Source organism: Leucopleurus acutus, assembly GCF_964270905.1.
Source record: "Leucopleurus acutus genome assembly, chromosome: 21".
Classification (NCBI taxonomy): Eukaryota; Metazoa; Chordata; class Mammalia; order Artiodactyla; family Delphinidae; genus Leucopleurus; species Leucopleurus acutus.
This window is the reverse complement of record NC_139163.1, coordinates 16,827,848-16,855,792: the sequence shown is the minus strand read 5'-3', so window position 1 is coordinate 16,855,792 and position 27,945 is coordinate 16,827,848. Positions and strand designations below refer to the sequence as shown.

The 27,945-nt window shown below is 40.1% G+C and overlaps 1 protein-coding gene across 1 annotated transcript in view; it reads right to left on the bottom strand.

The window, feature by feature from the left end:
* The window catches only part of ASAH1 (N-acylsphingosine amidohydrolase 1), a 46,028-nt gene extending 22,242 nt beyond the window's left edge, over window positions 1-23,786 (bottom strand). Inside the window, exons 1-2 of the mRNA XM_082863812.1 lie at window positions 23,680-23,786; window positions 6,795-6,841 (exon numbers count right to left, since the gene is read on the bottom strand). Coding sequence (XP_082719938.1) covers window positions 6,795-6,841; window positions 23,680-23,757 — 125 coding nt within the window. The 5' untranslated portion in view covers window positions 23,758-23,786. The remainder of the gene's footprint in view (window positions 1-6,794; window positions 6,842-23,679) is intronic.
* Window positions 23,787-27,945: the final 4,159 nt, after the last annotated feature.

Here is a 27,945-nt window from a genome sequence, read left to right as displayed (position 1 = left end):
TTAAAAAATGCCATTGGTAATTTGATAGGGATTGGACTGAATCTGTAGATTGCTTTGGATAGTTTGGTCATTTTCACAATACTGATTCTTCCAATCCAAGAACATGGTATATCTATCTGTTGGTATCATCTTTAATTTCTTTCATCAGTGACTTATAGTTTTCTGCATACAGGTCTTTTGTCTCCCGAGGTAGGTTTATTCCTAGGTATTTTATTCTTTTTGTTGCAATGGTAAATAGGAATGTTTCCTTAATCTCTCTTTCAGATTTTTCATCATTAGTGTATTGGAATGCAAGAGATTTCTGTGCACTGATTTTGTATCCTGCAACTTTATCAAATTCATTGATTAGCTCTACTAGTTTTCTGGTGGCATTCTTAGGATTCTCTATGTACAGTATAATGTCATCTGCAAACAGTGACAGTTTTACTTCTTCTTTTCCAATTTGTATTCCTTGTATTTCTTTTTCTCCTCTGATTGCCATGGCTAGGACTTCCAAAACTATGTTGAATAACAGTGGTGAGAGTGGACATCTTTGTCTCGTTCCTGATCTTAGAGGAAATGCTTTCATTTCAGTTTTTCACCATTGAGAATGATGTTTGCTGTGGGTTCGTCGTATCTGGCTTTTATTATGGTGAGGTAGGTTCCCTCTATGCCCACTTTCTGGAGAGTTTTTATCATACATGGGTGTTGAATTTTGTCAAAAGCTTTTTCTGCATCTATTGAGATGATCATATGGTTTTTATTCTTCCATTTGTTAATATGGTGTATCACATTGATTGATTTGCATGTATTGAAGAATCCTTGCATCCGTGGGATAAATCCCACTTCACCATGGTGTATGATCCTTTTAATGTGTTGTTAGATTCTGTTTGCTAGTATTTTGCTGAGGATTTTTGCATCTACATTCATCAGTGATATTGGTCTGTAATTTTCTTTTTTTGTAGTATCTTTGTCTGGTTTTGGTATCAGGGTGATGGTGGCCTCATAGAATGAGTTTGGCAGTGTTCCTTCCTCTGCAATTTTTTGGAAGAGTTTGAGAAGGATGGGTGTTAGCTCTTCTCTAAATGTTTGACAGACTTCACCTGTGAAACCATCTGTTCCTGGACTTTTGTTTGTTGGAAGATTTTTAATCACAGTTTCAATTTCATTAGTTGTGATTGGTCTGTTCATATTTTCTATTTCTTCCTGGTTAAGTCTGGCAAGGAATGTTATGCCTTTCTAAGAATTTGTCCATTTCTTCCAGGTTGTCCATTTTATTGGCAAAGAGTTGCCTGTAGTAGTCTCTTAGGATGCTTTGTATTTCTGCAGTGTCTGTTGTAACTTCTCCTTTTCCATTTCTAATTTTATTGATTTGAGTCCTCTCCCTCTTTTTCTTGATGAGTCTGGCTAATGGTTTATCAATTTTGTTTATCTTTTCAGAGAACCAGCTTTTAGTTTTATTGATATTTGCTATTGTTTTCTTTGTTTCTATTTAATTTATTTCTGCTCTGATCTTTATGATTTCTTTCCTTCTGCTCACTTTGGGTTTTGTTTGTTCATCTTTCTCTAGTTCCTTTAGGTGCAAGGTTAGATTGTTTGAGATTTTTCTTGTTTCTTGAGGTAGGCTTGTACAGCTATAAACTTCCCTCTTAGAACTGCTTTTGCTGCATCCCACAGGTTTTGATCGTTGTGTTTTCATTGTCATTTGTCTCTAGGTATTTTTTGATTTCCTCTTTGATTTCTTCAGTGATCTCTTGGTTATTTAGTAACATATTGTTTAGCCTCCATGTGTTTGTGTTTTTTATGTATTTATCCCTGTAATTGACTTCTAATCTCATAGTGTTGAGGTCAGAAAGGTGCCTGATATGATTTCAATTTTCTTACATTTTACTAAGGCTTGATTTGTGACCCAAGATATGATCTATCCTGGAGAATGTTCCGTATGCACTTGAGAAGAAAGTGTAATCTGCTGTTTTTGGATGGAATGTCCTATAAATATCAATTAAATCTACCTGGTCTATTGTGTCATTTAAAGCTTCTCTTTCCTTATTTATTTTCATTTTGGATGATCTGTCCATTGGTGTAAGTGAGGTGTTAAAGTCCCCCACTATTATTGTGTTACTGTCAATTTCCTCTTTTATAGCTATTAGCAGTTGCCTTATGTATTGAGGTGCTCCTATGTTGGGTGCATATGTATTTATAATTGCTATATCTTCTTCTTGGATTGATCCCTTGATCATTACATAGCATCCTTCCTTGTCTCTTGTAACATTCTTTCCTGCCTTCCTCCCTTCCTCCCTTCCTTCCTTCCTTTCTTTCGGGTATGTGGGCCTCTCACTGTTGTGGCCTCTCCCGTTGCGGAGCACAGGCTCTAGACACGCAGGCTCAGCAGCCATGGCTCACGGGCGCAGCCACTCCGCAGCATGTGGGATCTTCCCGGACCGGGGCACGAACCTGTGTCCCCTGCATCGGCAGGCGGACTCTCAACGACTGCGCCACCAGGGAAGCCCACATTCTTTATTTTAAAGTCTATTTTATCTGATATGAGTAGCTGAAAGCTACTTCAGCTTTCTTTTGATTTCCATTTGCATGGAGTATCTTTTTCCATCCCCTCACTTTCAGTCTGTATTTGTCCCTAGGTCTGAAGTGGATCTCTTATAGACAGCATATAGATGGGTCATGTTTTTGTATCCATTTAGCGAGCCTGTGTCTTTTGGTTGGAGCATTTAATCCATTCACGTTTAAGGTAATTATCGATATGTATGTTCCTATGACCATTTTCTTAATTGTTTTGGGTTTGTTTTTGTAGGTTCTTTGCTTCTCTTGTGTTTTCCACTTAGAGAAGTTCCCTTAGCATTTGTTGTAGAGCTGGTTTGGTGGTGCTGAATTCTCTTAGCTTTTGCTTGTCTGTAAAGCTTTTGATTTCTCCGTCGAATCTGAATGAGATCCTTGCCAGGTAGAGTAATCTTGGCTGTAGGTTCTTCCCTTTCATCACTTTAGGTGTATCATGCCACTCCCTTCTGGCTTGTGAATTTCTGCTGAGAATTCAGCTGTTAACCTTATGGGAGTTCCCTTCTATGTTATTTGTCATTTTTCCCTTGCTGCTTTCAATAATTTTTCTTTGTCTTTAATTTTGGCCAATTTGATTACTATGTGTCTCGGCATGTTTCTCCTTGGGTTTATCCTGTATGGGACTCACTGCGCTTCCTGGACTTGGGTGGCTATTTCCTTTCCCATGTTAGCGAAGTTTTAAACTATAATCTCTTCAAATATTTTCTCAGGTCCTTTCTCTCTCTCTTCTCTGTCTGCGCCCCCTATAGTGCGAATGTTGTGTTTAATGTTGTCCCAGAAGTCTCTTAAGCTGTCTTCATTCTTTTTTCTTTATTCTCTTCAGTGGCAGTTAATTCTACCATTCCGTCTTCCAGATCACTTATCCATTCTTCTGCCTCAGTTATTCTGCTGCTGTTTCCTTCTAGTGTATTTTTCATTTTAGTTATTGTATTGTTCATCTCTGTTTGTTTGTTCTTTAATTCTTCTAGATCTTTGTTAAACATTTCTTGCACCTTCTCAATCTTTGCCTTTATTCTTTTTCTGAGGTCCTGGATTGTCTTCACTATCATTATTCTGAATTCTTTTTCTGGAAGGTTGCCTATCTCCACTTCATTTAGTTGTTTTTCTGGGGTTTTATGTTGTTCCTTCATCTGGTACATAGTCCTCTGCCTTTTCATCTTGTCTATCTGTGATTGTGGTTTTTGTTCCACAGGCTGCAGGACTGTAGTTTTTCTTGCTTCTGCTGTCTGCCCTGTGGTGGATGATGCTATCTAAGAGGCTTGTGCAAGTTTCCTGATGGGAGGGACTGGTGGTGGGTAGAGCTGACTGTTGCTCTGGTCGGCAGAGCTCAGTAAAACTTTAATCTGCTTGACTGCTGATGGGTGGGGCTGGGTTCCCTCCCTGTTGGTTGTTTGGCCTGAGGTAACCCAACACTGGAGCCTACCTGGGCTCTTTTGTGGGGCTAATGGTGGACTCTGGGAGGGCTCACGCCAAGGTGTTCTTCCCAGAACTTCAGCTGCCAGTGTCCTTGTCCCCACGGTGAGCCACAGCCACCCCCCGCCTCTGCAGAAGACCCTCCAACACTAGCAGGTAGGTCTGGTTAAGTCTCCCCTGGGGTCACTGCTCCTTCCCCTGGGTCCCTATCCACACACTACTTTGTGTGTGCCTTCCAAGAGTGAAGTTTCTGTTTTCCCTAGTCCTGTCGAAGTCCTGCAGTGAAATCCCATTAGCCTTCAAAGTCTGATTCTCTAGGAATTCCTCCTCCTGTTGCCAGACCCCCAGGTGGGGAAGCCTGACGTGGGGCTCAGAATCTTCACTCCAGTGGGTGGACTTCTGTGGTATAAGTGTTCTCCAGTCTGTAAGTCACCCACCCAGCAGTTATAGGATTTGATTTTATTGTGATTGCGCCCCTCCTACTGTCTTATTGTGGCTTCTCCTTTGTCTTTGGATGTGGGGTGTCTTTTTTGGTGAATTCCAGTGTCTTCCTGTTGATGACCGTCCAGCAGCTAGTTGTTATTCTGGTGTTCTCACAAGAGGGAGTGAGAGCACATCCTTCTACTCCGCCATCTTATTTCAGTAGCCTCACTGCATTGGTATTTAATCAGTAGTGATCACTATAGAATATTTTCCTCCTTTACTGTGAACAATAAACATCATGAAATTATTTTTGAAACTTAGCATTTCCTGTGCCCTGGTCATCATAAGCAACATTAATCATTGACTGAACCCACCTGGTTGTTTGGCAACTAGTCCAAGTGACACAACACACACAGATACACAAATAAGACAGCAGATGCTAGCACCAGTGAGCAGCAGAAAAGAAATGATAATGGGATTCAGTTGGATACAGGAATGCCCTTGTTGTCAGTCCCTTGACCTCCAGCACTGATTTGACCGGTCAGGCTGGATAAACAGGTATTTCTCTCCTCCCTCACAACTGCCAATGCATACATCCAGAATCTGTGCACTTGATTAAAAAGGATGGTCTTAAAGGTACAGGAGGGACTTCCCGGTGGCACAGTGGTTAAGAATCCGCCTGCCAACGCAGGGGACATGGGTTCGATCCCTGGTCTGGGAAGATCCCACATGCCATGGAGCAACTAAGCCCGTGCGTCACAACTACCGAGCTTGCGAGATGCAACTACTGAAGCCCGCTCGCCTAGAGGCCGTGCTCTGCAACAAGAGAAGCTACTGCAATGAGAAGCCTGTGCATCACAACGAAAAGTAGCCCCCGCTCGCTGCAACTAGAGAAAGCCCACGTGCAGCAATGAAGACCCAACACAGCCAAAAATTTTTAAAAATTTAAAAAAAAGGTACAGGAGGATGTGTTGTCATTCAAAGGTATATGAATACCACACTTCTCTCCGAGTCCTCAACATCCATTTATAATTCATAGAGAACAAAGATCATAGCGGAGCTAAGGACTTTCGTCTTGCGAACAAGCCAGTGAGGTAGGAAGGAATCCAGCAGAAACACCAGGGCAAACATATTTATATTATGTAGATGTGTAAATATAAGAAAAATGTTTATTTGCATATGTGTGTATGTGCGTGCATGCACACACACACACATGCTAACGTTGAACCAGTTAAATGCCCAAGCAGGGACAGTTTGCAGGGCAGTCAATTCACTGACACCTACACATAAAAGCGAGTAGGGACAAAAAAGCCTTAAATGTGGCAGGTACTCAGTAAATGTTCGATGAACTGGGGCAGAGAGAGCAGCCAAGAGACAGTCGCAATCCTTAAGGCACTGCAGATCAATACAATGCCAGTGGCGATGAAAAGGAAGAGCCTCAGAGACCGAGCCATGCTAGAGGGCTGGAGTGTGCACTGGCTTCATTGCAACATAGAAACTGGTAACTTCTAAATACTTCCTGCCAAATATTTGCTTCTTTCTACAGAAAGGTGAGTAACTACAAAGAATTTAGTTTATTATGGTTTCACTGTATCTAGGACAGAGGCTATTTAGAAAACATAATCCAGACAAGTGTAGCACAATATATATATACCTGAAGTGCCATAAAAACTGAAATGTCATCTTGATATTACTGGTTAAAGTTGTACGTACCCTGCCTTCCCTTCCCTGCAGCAAGCTTTTAGCGAGAGGGAAGAGCAGGGATAGTACGTTACCCTTCCCGACACACCTCTTCCTTCTTTTTCACATTCTTTACCCTCTGGGCCAGTGAGCTGTTTTCATGTCTTTCCCACAGGCTTATTTAGCCACATAGGATATGAAAAGGTCAAAACCCTAAACTAAAAATATTAATGTAAACACACTAAAACACGATATTGGCCCATCCCTATGCTTTCCAATCCTGTTTTGCCCTCAGTAGCTTTGATTATCATGCCAGGGTTAATTTTTTTAATGTTTCACGTGAGACCCTACACTTTTTTGTTTCAGTATGATCCAGTAATTTATACTCAGGCACCACAGAAAATCACAGGTCACCTCTGCATTTGTCATGATGAGAAAAATACTCAGGGGTAGATAGAAGAATTTAGTGGAGAATGGAAATCGTTTTTTTTCTCCTATGATTTCAAAAGGCTAGAAATGGACATTTTCATCATGGGGTATTTTCATATTTGTTCAAAGTCTTAGCCAAATGCATAATACACAAACCTGAGGGAAGAAAAATTTGTCTCAGGATAAAAGAAGACATGACTTAAGTTTTTATTCACTGTCATTATTATTATGAGATCATCACATGGAGAAAAGTCTCCACGAAGGTCAGAGTGAGTCTTGATCATCTGATGTTTACTCACGTTGGTCCAGAGGGAGGATAGGTTGATTTTCTGCAGTCTTCTGTCCACTAAAAAACAAAGACAATTAAGTTTCAGAAAAACAAACTGAGTAGGCAATCTGCAAAAACAGTTGAAGCTTGTGAAGACAAAATCAAATATGATCTGCCACTTTAGACCATTTCAATGCCTCTTAAAAGTCTTTTCCTCCCCTGAAAACTTCTAGAATCTCAAACCTAAGTGCATTTTCACTCAATGCAATTTGCACTGTTTGCCAGGTATTGTAATTTCCCTTTTCTACTGCAAATATATTGAGTAGAGAGAAAATATAAGAACGTAGATGGACCGAGTTCCCTGGTGGCCCAGTGGTTAGGGTTCTGGGTGTTCCCTGCTGTGGCTCGGATTCAATCCATGGTGGGGGAACTGAGATACCCCACAGTGATTTATCATTCTTTTATTACTAGTTCATGATGCCAAGGCATGTTCATCTCCTTTCTGCTGGAGACCCAATATTGTAAAAGACAAAAAAATTTTTTTTAAGAAGTATAAATCCACAATAAGAGGAAGGCGAAGTAGGGACGGAAACTACTAGAACTGTAGTTTGAGCTCAGAAAATATATCTGCAGCAAATTTGTGTGGGAATGAGATCTCACATCCTGTTTTAACTTTTGATTGTATGGGAAGTATATAAGGTACCTTGACATGACCTGAGATTCAAACACTAATTGTTGTCAAAATACTACAGTATGTTTCCCATATAAGTACTGTTTTGCCTTGTAATTTTAGGTTGACCTCATTAAGTAACAGCATCAAGTGTAAACTTAAATTATCAAAGGATAATTTAATTAGCATTTAAATTCTGTTTCTAAATTATTAGAATACAAAATATTAGATATTAAATAATATCAATTTGATAATTCAGTATCAAATTAGCAAAAGCTAATTTCCAAAGCCATTCAGTGTTCGATAATAGTGACTGAGGGTAGTTCTTCTTATTCAGAAAAATTTCAGTCTCAACCCTGAGCTCAAAAGTTGTAGTAAAACTTCACTGCTGCCAACCTATCTAACTGTTAAGCGGTAGGGGCAGTCAGGATATTCAGCATCTATTTCTTACAAAATGCACTCAAGTGAAAATCTATGAGAGCAAAAGAACTTCATGGTTGAATAATAACAGAATGATCAATTTAAGTATTGTCCACAAAGTACCTGCCAATCAACAATATATTTAATAACCACAAGCTTTAAACATCTTGCATTTTCAGAAGTTTTGTACATTTGTCCAACTAAGCTTTTTTTTGCTCCACACAAATTTTTACCACTGTCAACTGTTACACATCATGGCAGATTCCACTTCAGGTCTTTCTGAATTACTCAATTCTCAACTTCTTTGAAAACAACCCTGCCTGTTGTTGTTTTATGCAGACTATTCATAGAGACTAATTCTTTAGTCTCAAACTTGGCATCGGATGCTCTAATAAATATTGATAACTGATCAGTATCAAGAGTCAAGAAAAACAACTAGGAATCATTTGCCTTGTTCTTTAATTGATGTTGATGTTGCTGCCAAAGTCCCAGGCAACTGTTCTCGGCTAAAAGCTTATAGTGTGGAACAAATTTTCTCAGGACACATTTCTTCAACTTCTACAAGCAAATGTGATTTCATCAACTCATCTTTGGCAAATGGCTTTTCTCGCTTTGCTAACAAATAAGCTACTTGGAGACTTACTTTGGCTGCAGCCTCATTTTACTTTGTAAAATGTGTAAATAAATTCTGCTGTGATGAGATACTCTAGATCTTGTTTTTCTAACCACTTTTTTCCCTAGGAGTTGGGAATACTGTGATGACTGCTCGGTCTCGTAATGTCAACATACACTGTATTCTTTTAGCACAACTCTAGCGTCACTGTGTAATAAACACAATGCTTTGCCAGCTAATTAACAAGATAATCCCTACTCCGCTTGGCCTGAAAGCACGTCTGAAGTCCACTTTTCTCTTCTTTTCTTGTTTTGACGTGATAGGTTTAAACTAGTAATTTTCTTAAAGATTAAAAATAACCTGGTGCATTGATACATGCGGCACTTAAAATGCAGCTGAGTTACAATTGCGTGTCATCTGAAGTGTGCAGAGCAGCAGTGAAAGCTACAAGCACACTGCATTCAGGCTCTGCTGCAACAACCCAACTGCTGTAGTGCTGAAGCAGCCAGACAAAATGCAAACAAACAAGTGTAGCTGTGCTCCAATACAACTCAGTTTATGGACCCTGACGTGTAAATTTTACAAAATTTTGACATGTTACAAAATATTAATCTTCTTTTGAATTTCCCCCCAACTTTTAAAAGACGTAAAAACCATCCCTCACTCGCAGACTTTAAAAAAACAGGTGCCAGGCTGTAGTTTGCCAACCACCACTCAGGGTACTAACACGCACACAAGTTGCCCTTGCTCTTGCCAGATGATCTCTTCAGTTTCTGTCAAGGAAAACCCTTTGAGGTGGTATGTATGTGTGAAAAAAAGAGAGAAGAGGGGAAGAGAGTGTGTGGGTTTAGTCTTTTGCTTAGCTATAATATTATATGCAGTTCTCTGTGCAGAGGTTGGGATGGGGGTTATTTTCTGTTTGCTGGCCCCTCAACTAAACTCTTTTCATCCTCATCTATTATTCTTACTCTCCAGAATAAATGCTACTCTGAGCCAGGAACCTCTCTGGGATCTCCTTTCCTCAAAACAGCTTTGTCCACTTTGTTTCATCAGTCAAAACTCCTCCACCTACTACCTAAATGCCGAGAAGTAACTAAAAATCTCTCGGACATACCGCAACTCAATTAAAATCATACGCTCGTGGACTGATATTAGACTTTGGTGGCACTTAGTTGTATTAGTTTCCTATTGCTGCTGTAACAAATTACTGCAAACTTAATGCTTAAAACAACACAAATTTATTATGTTACAGCTCTGAAGGTTGGAAGTCTAAAATGGTTCTGCACAGCTGAGTTTCCCCTGGGTTTCCAAGGCAGAATCTGTTTCCTTGACTTTTCCAGCTTCTAGGGGTCACCTACATTCATTGGTTTGTGCCCCCCTTCCTCCATCTGCAAAGTCAGCAGTATAGCATCTTCTCTCTTCTTTGGCCTCCTGCCTCCCTGTTATAAAGATGTCTGTGATTATATCGGCCCCCTTGGATAATCCAATACAACAACCCCATCTCAAGATTCTTTACTAAATCACATTTGCCAAGTTCCTTTTGCCATAAAAAATAACATGTTCACAGGTTCTAGGAACTAGGACATGGACATCCTTGGGAAGCCATTATTCATCCTACCATATATCTATACAAAAAGACATTTTCAAAGATGAAATATGTAAAATCTCATTACAGATCAGGAATAACATAGAAACATTTGCAATCACTTTGGGACACTAACCCTAAGTCCCAAAAATCAAATGCCCACCCCACAAGAATTCAATTCTTCGCATTAGCAGACCTCTATTACAAAAAGCGTACTAACTTGTTATTAAAACATTTTCATCAATAAGAATTTTGTGGGAATTTGTCTTCTCTCTTGTCATATAAATATCTATATAACATCCTTGATTTTGCCTCTTGGCCCACAAAGCCTAAAAGATTTACTATCTGGCCCTGTGCAGGAAAAGCTTAATGACTCCTGCCTGAGAGTAAAGGCCTCCTATTCTAACATTTAGAAAAATACAAAGAAAACTGGGCTTCCCTGGTGGCGCAGTGGTTGAGAGTCCGCCTGCCGATGCAGGGGACACGGCTTCGTGCCCCGGTCCGGGAAGATCCCACATGCCGTGGAGCGGCTGGGCCCGTGAGCCATGGCCGCTGAGCCTGCGCATCCGGAGCCTGTGCTCCGCAACGGGAGAGGCCACAGCAGTGAGAGGCCCACGTACCGCCAAAAAAAAAAAAAAACAAAACAAAAAAAAATCTAGCTCCAAAATATTCCAATACTTTAAGGAACAGAGGAAAATATAAAACAAAATAATATAAATTAATATCGGATTCAATACTCTAATAGTAACCTCAAGAGAAATTCAATATGCTGTTATATCTATAAAACAAAAACAAGATGTTATAAAAAATAAGTTCAACCAGGTAATTAAAAACATAACTGCTGGGCTTCCCTGGTGATGCAGTGGTTGAGAGTCCGCCTGCCGCTGCAGGGGACACGGGTTTGTGCCCCGGTCCGAGAGGATCCCACATGCCGCAGAGCGGCTGGGCCTGTGAGCCATGGCCGCTGAGCCTGTGCGTCTGGAGCCTGTACTCCGCAACGGGAGAGGCCGCAACAGTGAGAGGCCTGTGTACCGCAAAAAAAACCCATAACTGCTCATCCATCAATAGATGAATGGATAAAGAAGGTATATAAACATAATGGAATACTACTCAACCACAAAAGGAAAGAAATTTTGCCATTTGCAGCAACATGGATGGACCTGGAGGGCCTTCTGCTTAGTGAAATAAGTCAGACAAAGAAAGACAAATACTGTATGATCTCACTTATGTCTGGAATCTACAAAGTACAACAAACTATTGAATATAACGAAAGACAAGCAGACACAGATATAGAGAATAAACTAGTGGTTACCAGTGGGGAGAGGGAAGCGGGGAGGGGCAATATAGGGGTAAGAAATTAAGAGGTACAAACTATTAGGTATAAAATAAGCTACAAGGATATACTGTACAACATGAGGACTACAGCTAGTATTTTGTAATAACTATAAATGGAGTATAACCTTTAAAAATTGTAAGTCACTATATTGTACACCTGTAACTTAAATAATATTGTACATCAGTTATACTTCAATAAAAAAGGTAACTGCTGAAATAAAAAGGATAGGAAAATAAAGGCGAGAAAATCTCTCCCAGAATACAGGGGAAAAATTATATAGAAAACACAGGAGGAAAAAAAAAAGAAGAGAATTAGAGAATCAGTGCAGGGGGCCCAACATCTGATTAACTGGATTTCCAGAAAGAGAGCAGAGACAATAAAGAGGAGAAAATTATGAAAGAAATAATATAGGAAAATTTCCCACAGCTGAAAGGAGATGAGTCCTGAAAATGAAAAGACCTACTGATTATTTGAAATAATGACTGAATACAAGGACTTTCAGTCAGACACATCACTGAGTTATTTCAAAACATAAAGGATAAAGAGAAAAACATAAAAGCTTCTAGCACCGCGTTTGGGCCAGGGGAAGTGGGTTTCCTACAAAAGAATAAGAATCACACTTCCACCAAACTTCTCAACAGCTATATAAATGCTAGAAGAGAGTGATGCCTCCAAACTTGGCAGGAAATTGATTTAAAACTAGAATTTTATAGCTGGTAAAGGCATCGATCAATTTTGAGTTTATTTAAAGTCTTTACTATTAAGTCACTGCAAGGACTCAGAAAGTTCACCTCCCATACATTCTTTCTTAAATTACTTCAAGATGTACTCTAGCAAAACACTGGCATAAACCAAGAGAAAGATGGGACAGGATCCAGAAAAGAATGGCTCCAACTTAACACAGAGTGGTAAAGGGAGCCCTTAAGGTGACAGCTAGTCAACAGACCTAGAAAGCAATAGTGCAACATTATATCAAGGAGACAGGTGCCCTAAAAAGTGGGACTCTACAGTATAAACTGTACAGTTGAAAGGCTGGAAGAATTTGAGAATATGATAAGAGGCACACAGTGTAAGAAAAAAAGAAAAACAACCAGAAACTATAGGGGGAAGCTACAGTCTTGGAAAAGAATGGTCCAAATAAAAAGAAAATGGTCTCAACTAGAAGCGGATTTCAGTAGGTTTCAAGAAGAATAGACAGAATATTGAGAAGATATGTCAGAAGCTGAAAAATATACAGGATACAGTGATGATGGCATAGGTTTGTTTTCTTCTTCTAATGAGAAAAAGGGAAAGAAATTAGAAACTCCAATGAAAAAATTTGTACAAGGCATAATATAAATATGAAGCAAACTAAAATGAAGCAAATTAAAAGGAATATGAGCATTTGGCATGAATATGAGTATTTGGTAGAAAATATATTTGAATATATTTTATATATATATAAAATATATATATTTTAGTGCCGTTAGAGTTACGGCTTTAGAATTATAGAGAAGGACATGTAATCACAGCACACTGAGCAATGACCAATGTTTTCAAGTCACACTTCTTTAAACATTGTTTACTGTCTTCATTCTTTGAAAGGAGACATACGAAACATAGATGACTCAATTACAGTTACAATTATGTTACCAATGTTTACTAAACAAGACTGAAAGCACATAGAACTGAAGAAGAAAAGGGAGAAAAAGGTAGAGGGGTCAAAGAGTCCACTTGCCCCACTTCAATATTGTGCTTAAGTATTGAGCCATGGCAATTAGACAAGAAAATGAAATAAAAGGCATCCAAATTGGAAAAGAAGTAAAACTGTCTCATTTTCACATGACACTATCTTCTACAGAAAACCCTAAGGAATCCATTAAAAACTTTTTAAAAATCATAAATAAGTTGGGCAAGGTTGCAGGATATAAGATGAATGTACAACAGTCAAATGTATTTCTATACAGTAACAATGTGCAAACTGAAATGAAACTAAGAAACTACTCCACTTACAACAGCATCAGAAAGAATACTTAGGAATAAATTTAACCAAAGATGTGTAAGACTTGTACACTGAAAACTACAAAACACTGTAGAAAAAAAATTAAAGACCTAAATAAATGGAAAGATATACATTGTTCATAGATTGGAAGACTTAATATTGTTAAGATGGCAATGCTCCCTAAATTGATCTACAGATTCAATGCAATACCTATCAAAATCCTAGATGGCTTCTTTGCAGAAATAGACAAGTGATCCTAAAATTCACACTGAAATTCAAGGGACGCAGAACATCCAAAACGATCTTAAAGAATAATAACAAAGTTAGAGGACTGACACTTCCTGATTTTAAAACGTACTATCAAAGCTACAGTAATTAAGATAGTGCACTACCAGCATAAAGATATAAATCAATGGAATAGAACTGAGAGTGCAGAAATAAACCCTTACATTTATGCCGATTACAAAGCATATATTTGGTAAAAGATTTGTCTAGAATATATAAAAATCTTACAACTCAAAAAACGATCTGAACAGACATTTTTCCACATAAAATATAACTCAATAAGCAAATGAAAAGATGCTCAACATCATTTGCCAATAGGGAAATGCAAATCAAAAGCACAATGAGGGCTTCCCGGGTGGCGCAGTGGTTGAGAGTCCGACTGCTGATGCAGGGGACGTGGGTTCGTGCCCCAGTCTGGGAGGATCCCACATGCCGTGGAGTGGCTGGGCCCGTGAGCCATGGCCGCTGAGCCTGCGTGTCCGGAGCCTGTGCTCCGCAACGGGAGAGGCCACAACAGTGAGAGGCCCACGTATGGCAAAAAAAAAAAAAAAACAGCACAATGAGATACCACTTCACACCCAGTAGGATGGCAGTTATAATAATAAAACAAGTGTTGGCATGGATGTAGAGAAACTGAAACCCTCATGTACTGCCAGTGGGAATACAAAATAGTGCAGCTGCTTTGGAAAACAGTCTGGCAGTTCCTCAAAGAGTTAAACACAGAGTTATGATGTGACCCAGCAAATTACTCTCCTAGGTATAAACCTAAGAGACATAAAAACATGTGTTCACACAAAAACACTGTACATAAATGTTCACAGTAGCATTATTCGTAATAGCCAAAAGCAGAAACAACCTAAGTGTCCATTAAGTGATGAATGAACAAAATATGGTATATCCGTAAGTGGAATATTACTCAGTCATAAAAAGGAATGCACATTTACTGTACTGATGCTACAATGTGAATGAACCTTGTAAACATTATGATATGTGAAAGAAGCCAGTCACATGTATTGTATGATCCCCTTTATAGAAAATGTCCAGAATAGGTAAATCTATAGAGACAAAAAGTAGATTAGTGGCTGCCTAAGACTGAGAAGTAGGTTTCAGGGTTAAGGCTAAGTGGTGAGGGGTTTCTTGGGGGTGATGAAAATGTTCTAAAATTGATTGTAGTGATGGTTGTACAACTCTGTGAATATACTGAAGCCATTAAGTTGTATACTTTTAGTGGGTGATATTTATGGTGTGAATTATATCTCAGTAACACTGTTAAAAAAAGAAAAAAGAAAGGTTCAGGGAAGATTGTTGAAAGTAAACTAAATTTTTATCCATCACTGAGATGGATACGTATGAGAGCAGACAATGCCTCAAGTGGATTCAGACAAATTCAGCATAAACACATTATCAGTAGCAGTATTCATAAAGCTAACCAGGGGTGATATTTGGATCCTTCAGCACCCAATTTGGCATGGGCACCAATTAATCAAAACAGAATGAGCTGCAAATAACTAGTAGGACAGTAGAGGTGGTATCTGGCTGAACATCACTTGAGTACAAACAGTTAAAAGTGTCTGCTTCCGAGATGAAAACTCTAATTTGAAAAGATACATGCACCTCAATGTTTACAGGAGCACATTTACAATAGCCAAGACGTGGAAGCAACTTAAGTGTCCATCAACAGATGAATGGATAAAGAAGATGTGATGTATATATACACAATGGAATACTACTCAGCCATAAAAAGGAATGAAATATTGCCATTTGCAGCAATACAGATGGACCTAGAGATGATCATACTAAGTGAAGTAAATCGGAAAGACAAAGTATCATGTGATATCACTTATATGTAGAATATAAAAAGTAATATCAATACAAATGAATCTACCTACAAAACAGAAATAGACTCACAGACATAGAAAACAAACTTATGGTTACAAAAGGGGAAAGAGAGGGAGGTAGGGAGGGATAAGTTAGGAGTATGGGATTAACAGATACGTACTACTATATGTAAAATAGATAAGCAACAAGGATTTACTGTATAGCACAGGGAACTATATGCAGTATTTGTAATAACCTATAATGGAAAATAATTTGAAAAAATACATATAACTTAATCACTTTGCTGTACACCTGAAACTAATGCAATATTGTAAATCAACTATACTTCGAAAAACACGACAACAATTAACAACAAAAACAACAAAAAAGTGTTTGCTTCCAGAGAAGGGGGATGGGGTAGAAAGAATAAGCAGGGAGACGGCTGGGTTTTTTTAATCATAAGCCTCTCTATATTATTTGATTTTAACTATGTACACTTTGATACGCATTTTAAAATATCAAATTAAAAAACTGCATTTACATGTACATTTCATTTACATTATGTTGAGGATTTTCAGAGTGATTCCCTGACATGATTTTAAGTTTTTTTAAAAAATTTACTTATTTGGGCTTCCCTGGTGGCGCTGTGGTTGAGAGTCCGCCTGCTGATGCAGGGGACGTGGGTTCGTGCCCCGGTCTGGGACGATCCCACATGCTGCGGAGCGGCTGGGCCCGTGAGCCATGGCCGCTGGGTCTGCGCGTCTGGAGCCTGTGCTCTGCAACGGGAGAGGCCGCAACAGTGAGAGGCTCGCGTAACGCAAAAAAATATATATATATATATTTATTTAATTTATTTATGTTTGGCTGTGTTGGATCTTCGTTGATGCATGCGGGCTTTCTCTAGTTGCAGGGAGCAGGGGCTACTCTTTGTTGCAGTGCGCGGACTTCTTATTGCGGTGGCTCCTCTTGTTGCGGAGCACAGGCTTCAGTAGTTGTGGCACGCGGGCTCAGTTGTTGAGGCTCATGGGCTCTAGAGTGCAGTCTCAGTAGTTGTGGCGCACGGGCTTAGTTGCTCCGCGGCATGTGGGATCTTCCCATACCAGGGCTTAAACCCATGTCCCCTGCGTTGGCAGGCGGATTCTTAACCACTGCGCCACCAGGCAAACCCTGATTTTAAGTATTTTTAGCTGTCAGTATCTAAAATTATTTTAAGATAACAACATATGACTGCATTGGAGGGCAGGGTATTCTAAATTCACTAGTCCTTGCTTAGTGAAATTGGAAATGGACACCAAAAAGCAACACTCTACTTAAGAACATCTTGATTTAAAACTACGAATTTTCCAAACAGCACTTAATAAGAAGGGCAAGTATTAACTTTAGAAATACAACTCTTACTTCATTCTAACTTATTCACTATAAGATTCTTCTAAATATCAGCCCTTTTGGTGAGTTTAAAATGTGATTTGATTCACAAAAATCTAATTTATGCCCTTTTCACTGAAGTTCAAGTTTTCAGAAACTTTAGGGTCATGGGGTCATGTTCTGGATGCAAGGCCCAGCTCCATTAGTGACAAGGTTACACAACGGGTGACAGAGCCCCAGTTCAGGCTCCCCCTGATCTTTCTCATAGCTTCCCACAGAGATAACAAGAAAACCTCAATTTAATTCCTAATAGGGAACAATCTGCATTCCCTTCAGGGCTTTTGATGATCACTAGAATCAACTCAGTGAGTAAATGAAATGTAATGACGCTCGTCTTTCCCTAGTAATTTTATCTGCATGACCTGGGTTCCAAAGCCAATATAAAATTAAACTACAAGGCATATTTCTTACGACTGTGAGGGAAGTTACAAGTGCTCTATCAAATATTAGGAGAGTTCAACTGCCCCAGAAGTAACAGAGCAACCTAATCATATATGCAAGAGTCTGAGATTGATAAAACATTTTACTATGATAATGCTGACAGCAATAAATAAACATGAAATACAAAGACATGAAATCTGCATAGAAATTGGCTGTAAGAGTAAAGGGTAAATGTGATTGTAATTTTTAAAGCTAGCAGCCATAAGATCAGGGTACTTCAGGTGTTCATAAGGTACTGACAATGAAGTCATTTTTTTTTGTTTTTAAAATTTTTTATTGAAGTAGAGTTGATTTACAATATTATATTAGTTTCAGGTATACAGCATAGTGATTCAAATTTTTATAGCTTATACTCCATTTAAAGTTATTATAAAATATTCACTATATTCCCTGGAGTGTACAATATATTCTTGTAGCTTATTTATTTTATATATAGTAGTTTGTATCTCTTAATCCCCTACTCCTTATTTGCCTCTCCCCCTTCCCCCTCTCCACTTGTAACCACTAGTTTGTTCTCCATATCTGTGAGTCTGTTTCTGCTTTGCTATATTCTTTTGTTTATTTTTTAGATTCCTTGTATAAGTGATAACATATGGTATTTGTCTTTGACTTATTTCACTAAGCATAATAGCCTCTAACAACAGTCATTTTAAACAAAAAGATTAGATTTGGGGTAGAGTGGAGACAGGTACATCCTTACTTTCAAGGGAGACCTCAACAGGGAAAGACAGCTTCAAAAATCTATGTACAGACCTGAAATAAAATCACAGTGAGCTCACTTGTTATTGAAAGTTTCTTACTATCTCCAAATTTAACTATACATGGTTTTAATAATAGACAACCTTATCAAGGTAAGTAAAAATTTAAACAGATGATAGGTATAGAATGTAAATAGATGAAAGGGAGCGATATTAGGTAGTCTGCTTGGTATACTGTGCTACCTTGTCAAAGGGTGAAAAAATACAACCAACTTAAAATCTCAATCTTTCACGTGTGTTTTCTCTCATTTTTGCTTCCTAAAGCCAAAGAAAGTGGTGAAAATCTCTGTAAAATGTTTTGTTAATACTTCCTGAGTCAGCGAATTCTCTAATTATTCTAGTTATTTGATAAGAACTTGAACGTCTTCAAAATTAATCATTCTTTACGTCCTCCCCACTCACTAAAAAAAAAAAACTAACTACAGAGCTACTTGACATAACTGTATTTAGGAAAATAAAATATAAAGTGAAAATTATTCCATTAGCAACCTGAATGCTCCATGCCTAAAACAAATGAGATAATTCATCCAGCTCCCTAAAATATTTGAGTCCTCTGGAATGAGAACCTCAATGAAATGTATGCTTCTAAGACTGTACAAAAGAGTTCAGAAAGCCCTCATGTGCTTGTCTTATTCACATAACCAGAAAAAGGCAGTGAAAAGTAATTTAATTATATAGCTCACACCAGTGTTCTTACCATCGGAAAAGAAGCTGAACAATTTCAGCCAGACAACTTTCTTTCTTCCTTCCTTCCTTCCTCCCTGTCCTTCCTTCTTTCTTTCTTCCTTTTTTTCCTTCTTTTGTTTCCTTCCTTCCTTTCTTTCTTTATTCCTTTATTTATTTATGGCTGCATTGGGTCTTTGTTGCTCTGCACGGGGGCTACTCTTCGTTGCAGTGCATGGGCTTCTCATTGCAGTGGCTTATCTTGTTGCGGAGCACAGGCTCTAGGCGCGTGAACTTCAGTAGTTGTGGCACGCGGGCTCTAGAGCGCAGGCTCCGTAGTTGTGGCATGGGGGCTCAGTAGTTATGGCTCGCAGGCTCCAGAGTGCAGGCTCAGTAGTTGTGGCGCACGGGCTTAGTTGCTCCACGGCACGTGGGATCTTCCTGGATCAAGGCTTGAACCCGTGTCCCCTGCATTGGCAGGTGGATTCTTAATCACTGCGCCACCAGGGAAGTCCAACAAGACAATTTCAATTCAATTCTTTAATTCACCGACAACTATTTTCTAAATAAGATTTGTTTCTTAAAGTGTTCTCTATGTAAGACAGAGCAGACACATATTCAAGACACACTTGAATAAGAAAAGGCATGTTTTCTTGCATATATAATAAATTCAAATGAGCATGCAAAGTTTTTCACTTGTTTTCTGACCTTTGATGGAATGGTACCCTATTAAATTGAGAATATTTAGGTAAAAGGAATGTGAACAAACTCTCCATAAGGGCAAAGACCTCTCTATCTTGTTCACTGACCTGTTCCCAGCATCTGTAACAGTCGGGCCCAGAGTAGGCGTGCAGTATTTGTTGACTAAGCAAACATATGGTATCTGTGTATTCCTTCCTTTAAAGTACTGGGTGGAAAACAAATGCAGTACAGTAAAACTGGCCAGGCCAGATGGAGTTTAAGTGATTTGGGAAAACGTTGTAAAAATCATTGCTAAAACCTGATTCAGTGGCTAATGTCAACAACGTTATCACTCACTTGAAAAGCTGATGCATAAAAATAAGTTCGATTCAGTAATTCACTACTGAGCCAGTGTGTTTAATTTTCACACATTTTAGGGATCTGCTTAGATTTATTACTGAGAACAGCCATCTCGCCTACTGATTCCTTTCCTTCTGATGACTCCATAGGCTACTACAATCTATTTTCTGCTCCCAACATGCTCTGGCCAAGGTGACCAATGACCTCTAGGTGCCAAGTACAACAGATACTAGACATCTCAATGGCATTCAACACGGGTGACCTGTCCCTCTCTCCCCTGAGCGTCCCTAACACTTGTTCTCCAGTTCTGGCTGCTGCTTTAATTTTGCCAGTTCTTCCTGACCTGACACATGCAAGTCCCCTGAGCCTTTGACTAAGCCTCTTCTTCTCTTCTATCTGCTCATTGTTCACTCCAGTGGGCTTCAAAATAATATGCCTACGACTTCCAATATCCTCTTCTGAGCTCCAGTCCCAAAGGTCTGCTGGATGTCTTGGTGCCATCTGAAATTCGACATAACCAGAGTGAAAAATGATCTTCATTCTTCCCTCCTCATATTCCTGTAGTGATGCCACTATTCTCCCAGCTGAGCACTTCAGAAAGGTGCCAGTCCCTCATCCCCATCCAACCCCTCCTTCTTCTCATTCTACCTCCGAATCTTCTCCGGAACCATCCACTTCTTTCCTTTTCCAATAGCACAACCATCCTGTAAGTCAGGAGGGTTGTGCTATTGGACTAGTCTCCTCACATCCACCCTTGCTCCCTTCCAATCCAAACTGATCTTTTGAAAGTGAGAAATTTATCACATCTTTTTTAAAACCAGTCAACAGCTTCCCATTGTTTTTAGGATGAATTCCAAAATCCTTATCAAGGTCTACAGAGCCCTGGATGATGTCATCTCCATCTCCCTCTCCAGATTTTCTTGCACCACTTCTGTCACCACCATCTCTCTTTTTAAAATATTTTTTAAATTTATTTTTTATTGACATAATATTGGTTTATAACATAAGTTTCCAGTATACATTATATTTCTACTTCTGTATACACTACAGAGTGCTTACCACCAAAAGTTTAGTTTCCATCCATCATGATACAATTGATCCCCTTTACTCATTTCACCCTCCCTCTGCCCCTTTCCCTCTGATAACCACTATGCTGCTGTTCTCTGTATCTACGTGTTTGTTTTTGTTTGGTTTGTTCATTTATTAGACATATACGGTATCTGTGTTTCTCCGTCTGATTTATTTCACCCAGCATAATACTTTCAATATCCATACATGTTGTTACATATGGCGAGATTTCATCCTTTTTCATGGCTGACTAGTATTCCATTGTGTGTGGTGGGTGTGTGTGTGTGAGAGTGAGAATCACATCTTCTTTATCCATTCATCCATTAATGGGCACTTAGGTTGTTTCCATGTCTTGGCTCTTGTAAATAATGCTGCAATGAACATGGCGGTGCAGATATCTTTTCAAATTAGTGTTTTCATTTTCTTTGGATAAATACCCAGAAGTGGGATAGCTTGTCACCACCATCTCTTAATAGAATCAAATAACTCAAGAAGACCTTAAAATATGCCATAGTCTGAAGCGCCTCAAAAACAAAACAAAACAAAATCCATAGACATTCCAAATCCAATGATTTTTGTTTGTAATTTAAAGCCAGTTCCCACTATCATATTTATCAAAAGTAGTTTTGAAATATATTTTGTTACTATGTGTGGCTACAGTTTATCACAGAACAATTCAAAATGGAAAAAAATGCTTATTCTTGTCAAAGGATGAGGTCACTGAATTTCTGTGAAATTCCCAAAATCCTGTCAGCCAGTGGCCCCCAGGTTTTCTAGATCAGTTAAAAAACTGAGAGGAGTCCCAGTTTTTGTTCTACAAAGTGAAGATGTTAAAACAAACAAAACAACTCACACATATAAAAGAACATTTTAACAACAAAAATTGGAAGGTCATAATCAGAATAAAAGCTAACATTCTAAATTAATAATTTCAAGGCCTCATTTTTCTCATTTCATTAAAGACTTGTGGAAGCAGTTTCCCAAATTGACACCAGAGGCCAGACTAGAATTTGGCAACCACTCTTCCAGATAAGAACTATGAAATTCATGGAGGGGCTGTTGATTTTTCCTGTTCTACAAATACCTTTTAAAGTACTTTTGCTTGAAAAAATAAAGTACTGACAACGAAAATAAAAGGCAGATATTGATATATGAAACTGTTCTGAGGTCCACAACTAGACCTCTCAGTATTAACTTGCTGCTCTGACACTCAAAAGCCAGGCCGTTTCTCTTCTCTTGTTAGACACAACTCACAGAATACCCACCTCAGTGAAGGTTAATCTGAGACATGATCAAATGAGACAAAGCAAGGCCACTTCATGACTCTAAGCACAGACAAAAACAAAGGTACGTGTAACACGGTAAACACCAAACACCTCCTTCTCTTGCTAAACAAATAACTGTTTCTTCTTTACCCATAGTGTTGCCTCACTTTCTAAAAGCAACCAATCTAGAGCAAACCCCCGATTCCTTAGACCTGCCCCTGAAACACACAAAGTCCAAATTATAAAACAGGTTTTTCCTAATGCCCTTTTACTGAGAGGCCCCACGGTTGCCCATGGCATGCATTCTCACTCACTGCAAAATAATAAACCCAATTTCTTCAACTACAGGTGTGTTTCCTGGGGTCTTTGGCTGAAAGCATTGACAGTGTCAAAGTATAAAATTCTTTAAAAATTCCCATAATCCCAACCACTTTAAAGTAAATTAACTCCCTACTCACACTAAAGCAGACTAATTTTATTTTTCCTTATACCCCTCCAATCCTCACCCACATGTATATACTGTGTATTTTTCTGTTACTGAAATTGCTGTGTATACTATTTTGTATTCTACTTTTACTTGCTTTATCTTGTATCAGTTTTGAATGGCTGAGTAATATCTCACCATGATCTTACTCTTAAAGCTTTTCTCCGTAGAGAAATAAAATAAAAGAGGAGAATGCACATCTTGCTCCCAAAGTCAATGTTCTACCTAAACTATTCAAAAACATCCTCACCTAGTCTTAGGTCACATGCACCCAAGTTCCTATTTATCTGATCTGTTGATAAGAAAAATGCAGTCTTATTGCTTTTAAAGAAGAGAATTATGCAAGACCAGGAGACCAGATGTCCAGAAGCCTGAGTTCAGTCATGCTTCTAGACATTTTCTCACTCGGAATCAACTTCCTCCCTTGCAAAGTAAGAGTGAAACTGGTCCCTCATTGTCTCTTGTAGTTATCAAGTCTGTGTTCCTGCTACTTCCCTCAAGGGGAAATAGCCACAGGTCCAGTGTTCACTTGACTCGGATATAAAGACCAGGCATCCACATCTAGGTTGGCCTGGGCTGCTCCCATTGCCCTGACTGGGGATGCCTCGCCCTTTCCCAGGACCCTCAGGATCCTTAGCTAATACTTTTCCTTCAGCACCTCGTCACCAGGCAGAGGATGCCAAAGTCCTCAGGAAGTTCGTCACTTAATCATGTACACAAATCAACTGGAACTTTTTCTCTTACAGTTCTGGATGCTCGAGGCTGGTACTGGTAGAACAGATGCAATCCATCAAACGTGAGGGTATGCAAATCATAATCACCAATCCGCAGAGATCAGGATTTCCCCAAAAGGTTTCCTTGTTCCAGCTTGTACCGAATCGACCCGGGGTGAAATTCCCCAGCCCGCTCTGCACCCACAACTCTGCTCAGGAAAACACCGACCCCTGTAAAGATGCTGCCGGGACTAGGTGTCCCTCAAGCCCCGCCGGCCCCGCACCTGGGCACCCCACTTCCCCGTGCTCCCGCGCGCCCCTCTCCGCGCCCTCGCCGCCAGCTCACCCACCGGTGGCACGTGCTGCGCCACCGAGCCGGTGACGGTCACGCTCAGTAAGACGAAGGTTAGGCGACTCCAACCCAGCATCGCTCCTGCTGCGAACGCCGCTACAAATGACGCCAAAAGAGGCCGCACAAGGTACCACCTGAGCTCAGAGCAGACCACGCCCCCGCCGCCGCGTGACCCGCGGGCTGGACCGCACCACGCGAGGCGGGGGGAGACGGACGCGCAGGAGATGGAGAGGGCCGGGCTTTTCGGTGGTAAGGCAGGACAAGGGAGCCTTCCGAGAGGAAGAACGAACCCAGAGGATGGGGGTCAGCGCTTCCGTTAGGACCGTGGTGTTTGTCGGTCTCCTCCACCCCCCCACTGCTCCGCGAGCAATGGTTGCGCCGAGCCCGAGCTCCAGCCCCAGCTTCGCGCCGGCGGGTGCGTCTGAGGAACTTACAGCCGACGAGTTGCCTCACGAAGGGCCGCGCCCACCTCCGAGCTTGGGGCTGGGCACCTTCTCCGACTCCTTTCTCGGCCCGGTGCGGCCGTGCAGCGTCCGCAAACAGCCCAGGGCGAAGTCCGCCTTCGGGCAGCTCGATACCAAAAGCCCAGGAAACGGGCGCAAGCCACGAGAGTCTCAAAACGCGGCGTAGCTCGCGAACGCGACCCGTCTTTGCGCTCTAAGGAGGGCAGGGCCGAAGTGAGTGAGGTTTTTCGTCCAGACCGTGGGGTCCCCGAACAGGTGTCGAGGCGGGGGGATACCCGGGAGGGGGTATAATTAATTCTCACGGATAGTAAAGACTGTGAATTACCCATTTAGACTTTAGCAGCCGACCTGACAAGGCACAGAATTTAGGCTTCAGTTCCTTGCACTTAGACAACAGGTGGAATGTCCAGGTAGAGCCGCGAACCTTCCTTCACTGATGGGAAGCAGCTGTGTGTTTTCACTTAACTGATGAAACGCTTCTGGTTGGCAGAGCCGGGGGTGAACCTGGGAGGAGGGTAGGCTTTCGCACCTGAAAAACAGCTTTACAGATGTATTTGCTTGGCATTCGTCCCTTGTATGGACGCCGTCGCCCTAGTAGGATGAGTTACTTAGAAGTCCAACAGGAAATCCTACCCACTGGGTTCTACTTTCTGATTGAGCCTCTGAAATCCAACTAGCTTTTTTTTTTTTTTAAATGCTTTAGTAAAACTCAGAATACTATCACTAAAATCTTCATATATTCTTTTTTTTCTTGTGTGTGTTTGAAATTGCAATTTTACCCATTTGTATTACTTGGTTAGAAAAACCAAACAATCCTTTTGCTGGAGATTGGGAAACGAGAATTGATGTTCCTAGGGTTTTTTGTTTGTTTGGTTGGTTTTTGGTAAATGACAGGGTTCCTGTCTCTGAGGAGGAAGTTTGACTTTTGAAACATATCACATGATTTTGAAACATATCAGTGGTTCCTGATTGAAAAGTGAGCAAGCAGATCATAGAAATGTTCATTAATTGAAAAATATTTACTGTCCACCTACAATGTGCTAATCATATTTCCAAACATTGGGAATAAGCAGGGAACAAAAAAGACAGGAGGTTCCTCCCTCATGAGGCTTACATTCTAGATGAGAAATGGACAATAAACATCATACCCGAGAAAAGTTATATAGGATGTTGGAAGGTAATAAATGTTATAGAGAAAAAGCAGAGTAAGGGGGATCAAGAATAGGGAGAGTCACAATGTTAAGTAAGATGAACAGGACAAGCATTATTGAGAAAGTGATGTTTGAGCAGAGATTTGAAGGAGGTGAAGAAGTTAGTTTTGTGGATGCCTAGGGAAGAGTATTCCAGGCAGAGGGAGCAGCTGGGGCAAAGGGTTGACAGTGAGAATGTGCCTGGCATGTTTGGCTACAGCGAGGAAGTCAGTGTGTGTAGAGCAGAAGGAAGAGGGGGTAAAAAAAGTAGAAGTCTGAGAGGTAAGGGGGGGTAGGGCAGATTATATAGGGTATAAGGAGCTATTGTAAAGACCTGGGCTTCTCTGTGCAAATGTGTAAATAGGTTGAATTATCTTGGACCTTAAAATAAGTCTGAAAAAAAAGAAAAAAGAAGTAGAGGATTCCCATCTTTTGTATAAGTAGCTATTTGGTTTGAAGATCATTCATCTTTAAAAACATTTTTTTTATTGAATGAAAGATTCTTTAAATTCTATGGTGCTTTACAGTTTTTTTTTGTTTTTTGTTTTTTTTTTTGCTGTACGTGGGCCTCTCACTGTTGTGGCCTCTCCCGTTGCGGAGCACAGGCTCCGGACGCGCAGGCTCAGCGGCCATGGCTCACAGGCCCAAGTCGCTCCGCGGTATGTGGGATCTTCCCGGACCGGGGCACAAACCCGTGTCCCCTGCATCGGCAGGCGGAGTCTCAACCACTGCGCCACCGGGGAAGCCCGTGCTTTACAGTTTTCAAAAGTTTCATGCACATGATTTCATATAATCCCATTATTGCCTCTCCCCTTTCCCTTCTCCCCAGCTGGTAACCACTAGTTTGTTCTCTATATCTTTGAGTCTGCTTGTTTTTTTTTATACCCTAGTTTGTTTTATTTTTTAGACTCCACATTAAGTGATATTATACAGTATATATATTTCTCTGTATTATTTCACTTAGCATTATGCCCTCAAAATCCATCCATATTACTACAAATGGCAAAATTTCCTTGTATTTTATGGCTGAGTAGTATTCCATTGTATATATATGCCACTACTTCTTTATCCGTTCATCTTGATGGATACTTAGGTTGCTTCCATACCTTGGCCATTATAAATAATGCTGCTATAAACATAGGGGTGCATGTATCTTTTCAAATTAGTGTTTTTGTTTTTTTTGGGGTATATAGCCAGGAGTGGAATTGCTAGATTATATAGTAGTTCTATTCTTAGTTTTTGGAGAAACTTCCATACTCTTTTCCACAGTGGCTTCAGCAATTTACATTCCCACCAACAGCGTATGAGGGTTTCCTTTTCTCCACATCCTTGAAGATCATTCATCTTAAATACTACCGAGAGCACTTTAAACATGTCACCAAACACATTTTTTCCCTATGAGAGGATATTAATTGCTGGTTAGATGGTCTGGCAAAATCAGAATCTTTATACAGAAAATTTACGTCAATTAGCATGATATTCTTAGGCATGAAAAATTCTAATTTTCATATAACTTTGCATTTAACTTTCAAAGCCCTGTTATATACCATTGATTCTATTTTCAGGCAAATTAAAATTTAAACCTACTTCCCTAAAATTATACCATTTTATGCTTTTTTTTTTTTCCCCCGGTACGCGGGCCTCTCACTGCTGTGGCCTATCCCGCCGAGGAGCACAGGCTCTGGTCGCGCAGGCTCAGCGGCCATGGCTTACGTGCCCAGCCGCTCCGCGGCACGTGGGATCCTCCCAGACCAGGGCATGAACCCGTGTCCCCTGCATCGGCAGGCGGACCCTCAACCACTGCGCCACCAGGGAAGCCCTATGCATTTTTTTCTTACACCTACATCTTTTTTCTTAATCTACTCGATTCTTCAGTACTAGAAATGTACGGAAGGCCAAGGCAAAGCATGTGGCTATAGGAAACTTTGCTATGGTTTATGGCACACTGACATATTCATGGAAATGGTATTTAAGTGTACAAAGGAATGATTACGTCGGCAGGAAGGGTGGTTCAAATACTATCTTCACAGCAAGCATCAGGTGTAAGACTTGGATAACATATTTAATGTGCAAGAGTCAGCATCAGTAATCGAATTGTTTATCAGAATAGCTGAAGTTCTTGGCAAGCTGTGGACCTTTTCTAATCTCCTACCTAACATTCCTGGGTTCCTGAGGTGATTTAAAATCATTGCAGTCTAATCACCCAACCCTTAATGAAATCTACCGCACATAACCCATTACCTAGAACAGGTATGACTTGATTTAATAAAACTGAATGTTCAAAGGTTTACACTAAAAAAGAAAGAAATATGGAAATAATGTTCCAGTTTAAAAAAAAAACATTTTAGGGAATTCCCTGGCAGTCCAGTGGTGAGGACTCCTGAGCTCTCACTACAGGGGACCTGGGTTCAATCCTTGGTCAGGGAACTAAGATCTTGCAAGCCACGCGGTGCGGCCAAAAAAATAAATAAAAATTTTTAAAAATAATAAATTAAAAAAATTTTACCAGAAGTATTTACCAATGAATTGTTTAATTAAGAAGAAAAGACTTAGTATATCTAAAATGTAATCTGAGTTTCAAAGCTTTGATTTTTATCCATATTTTCAGGA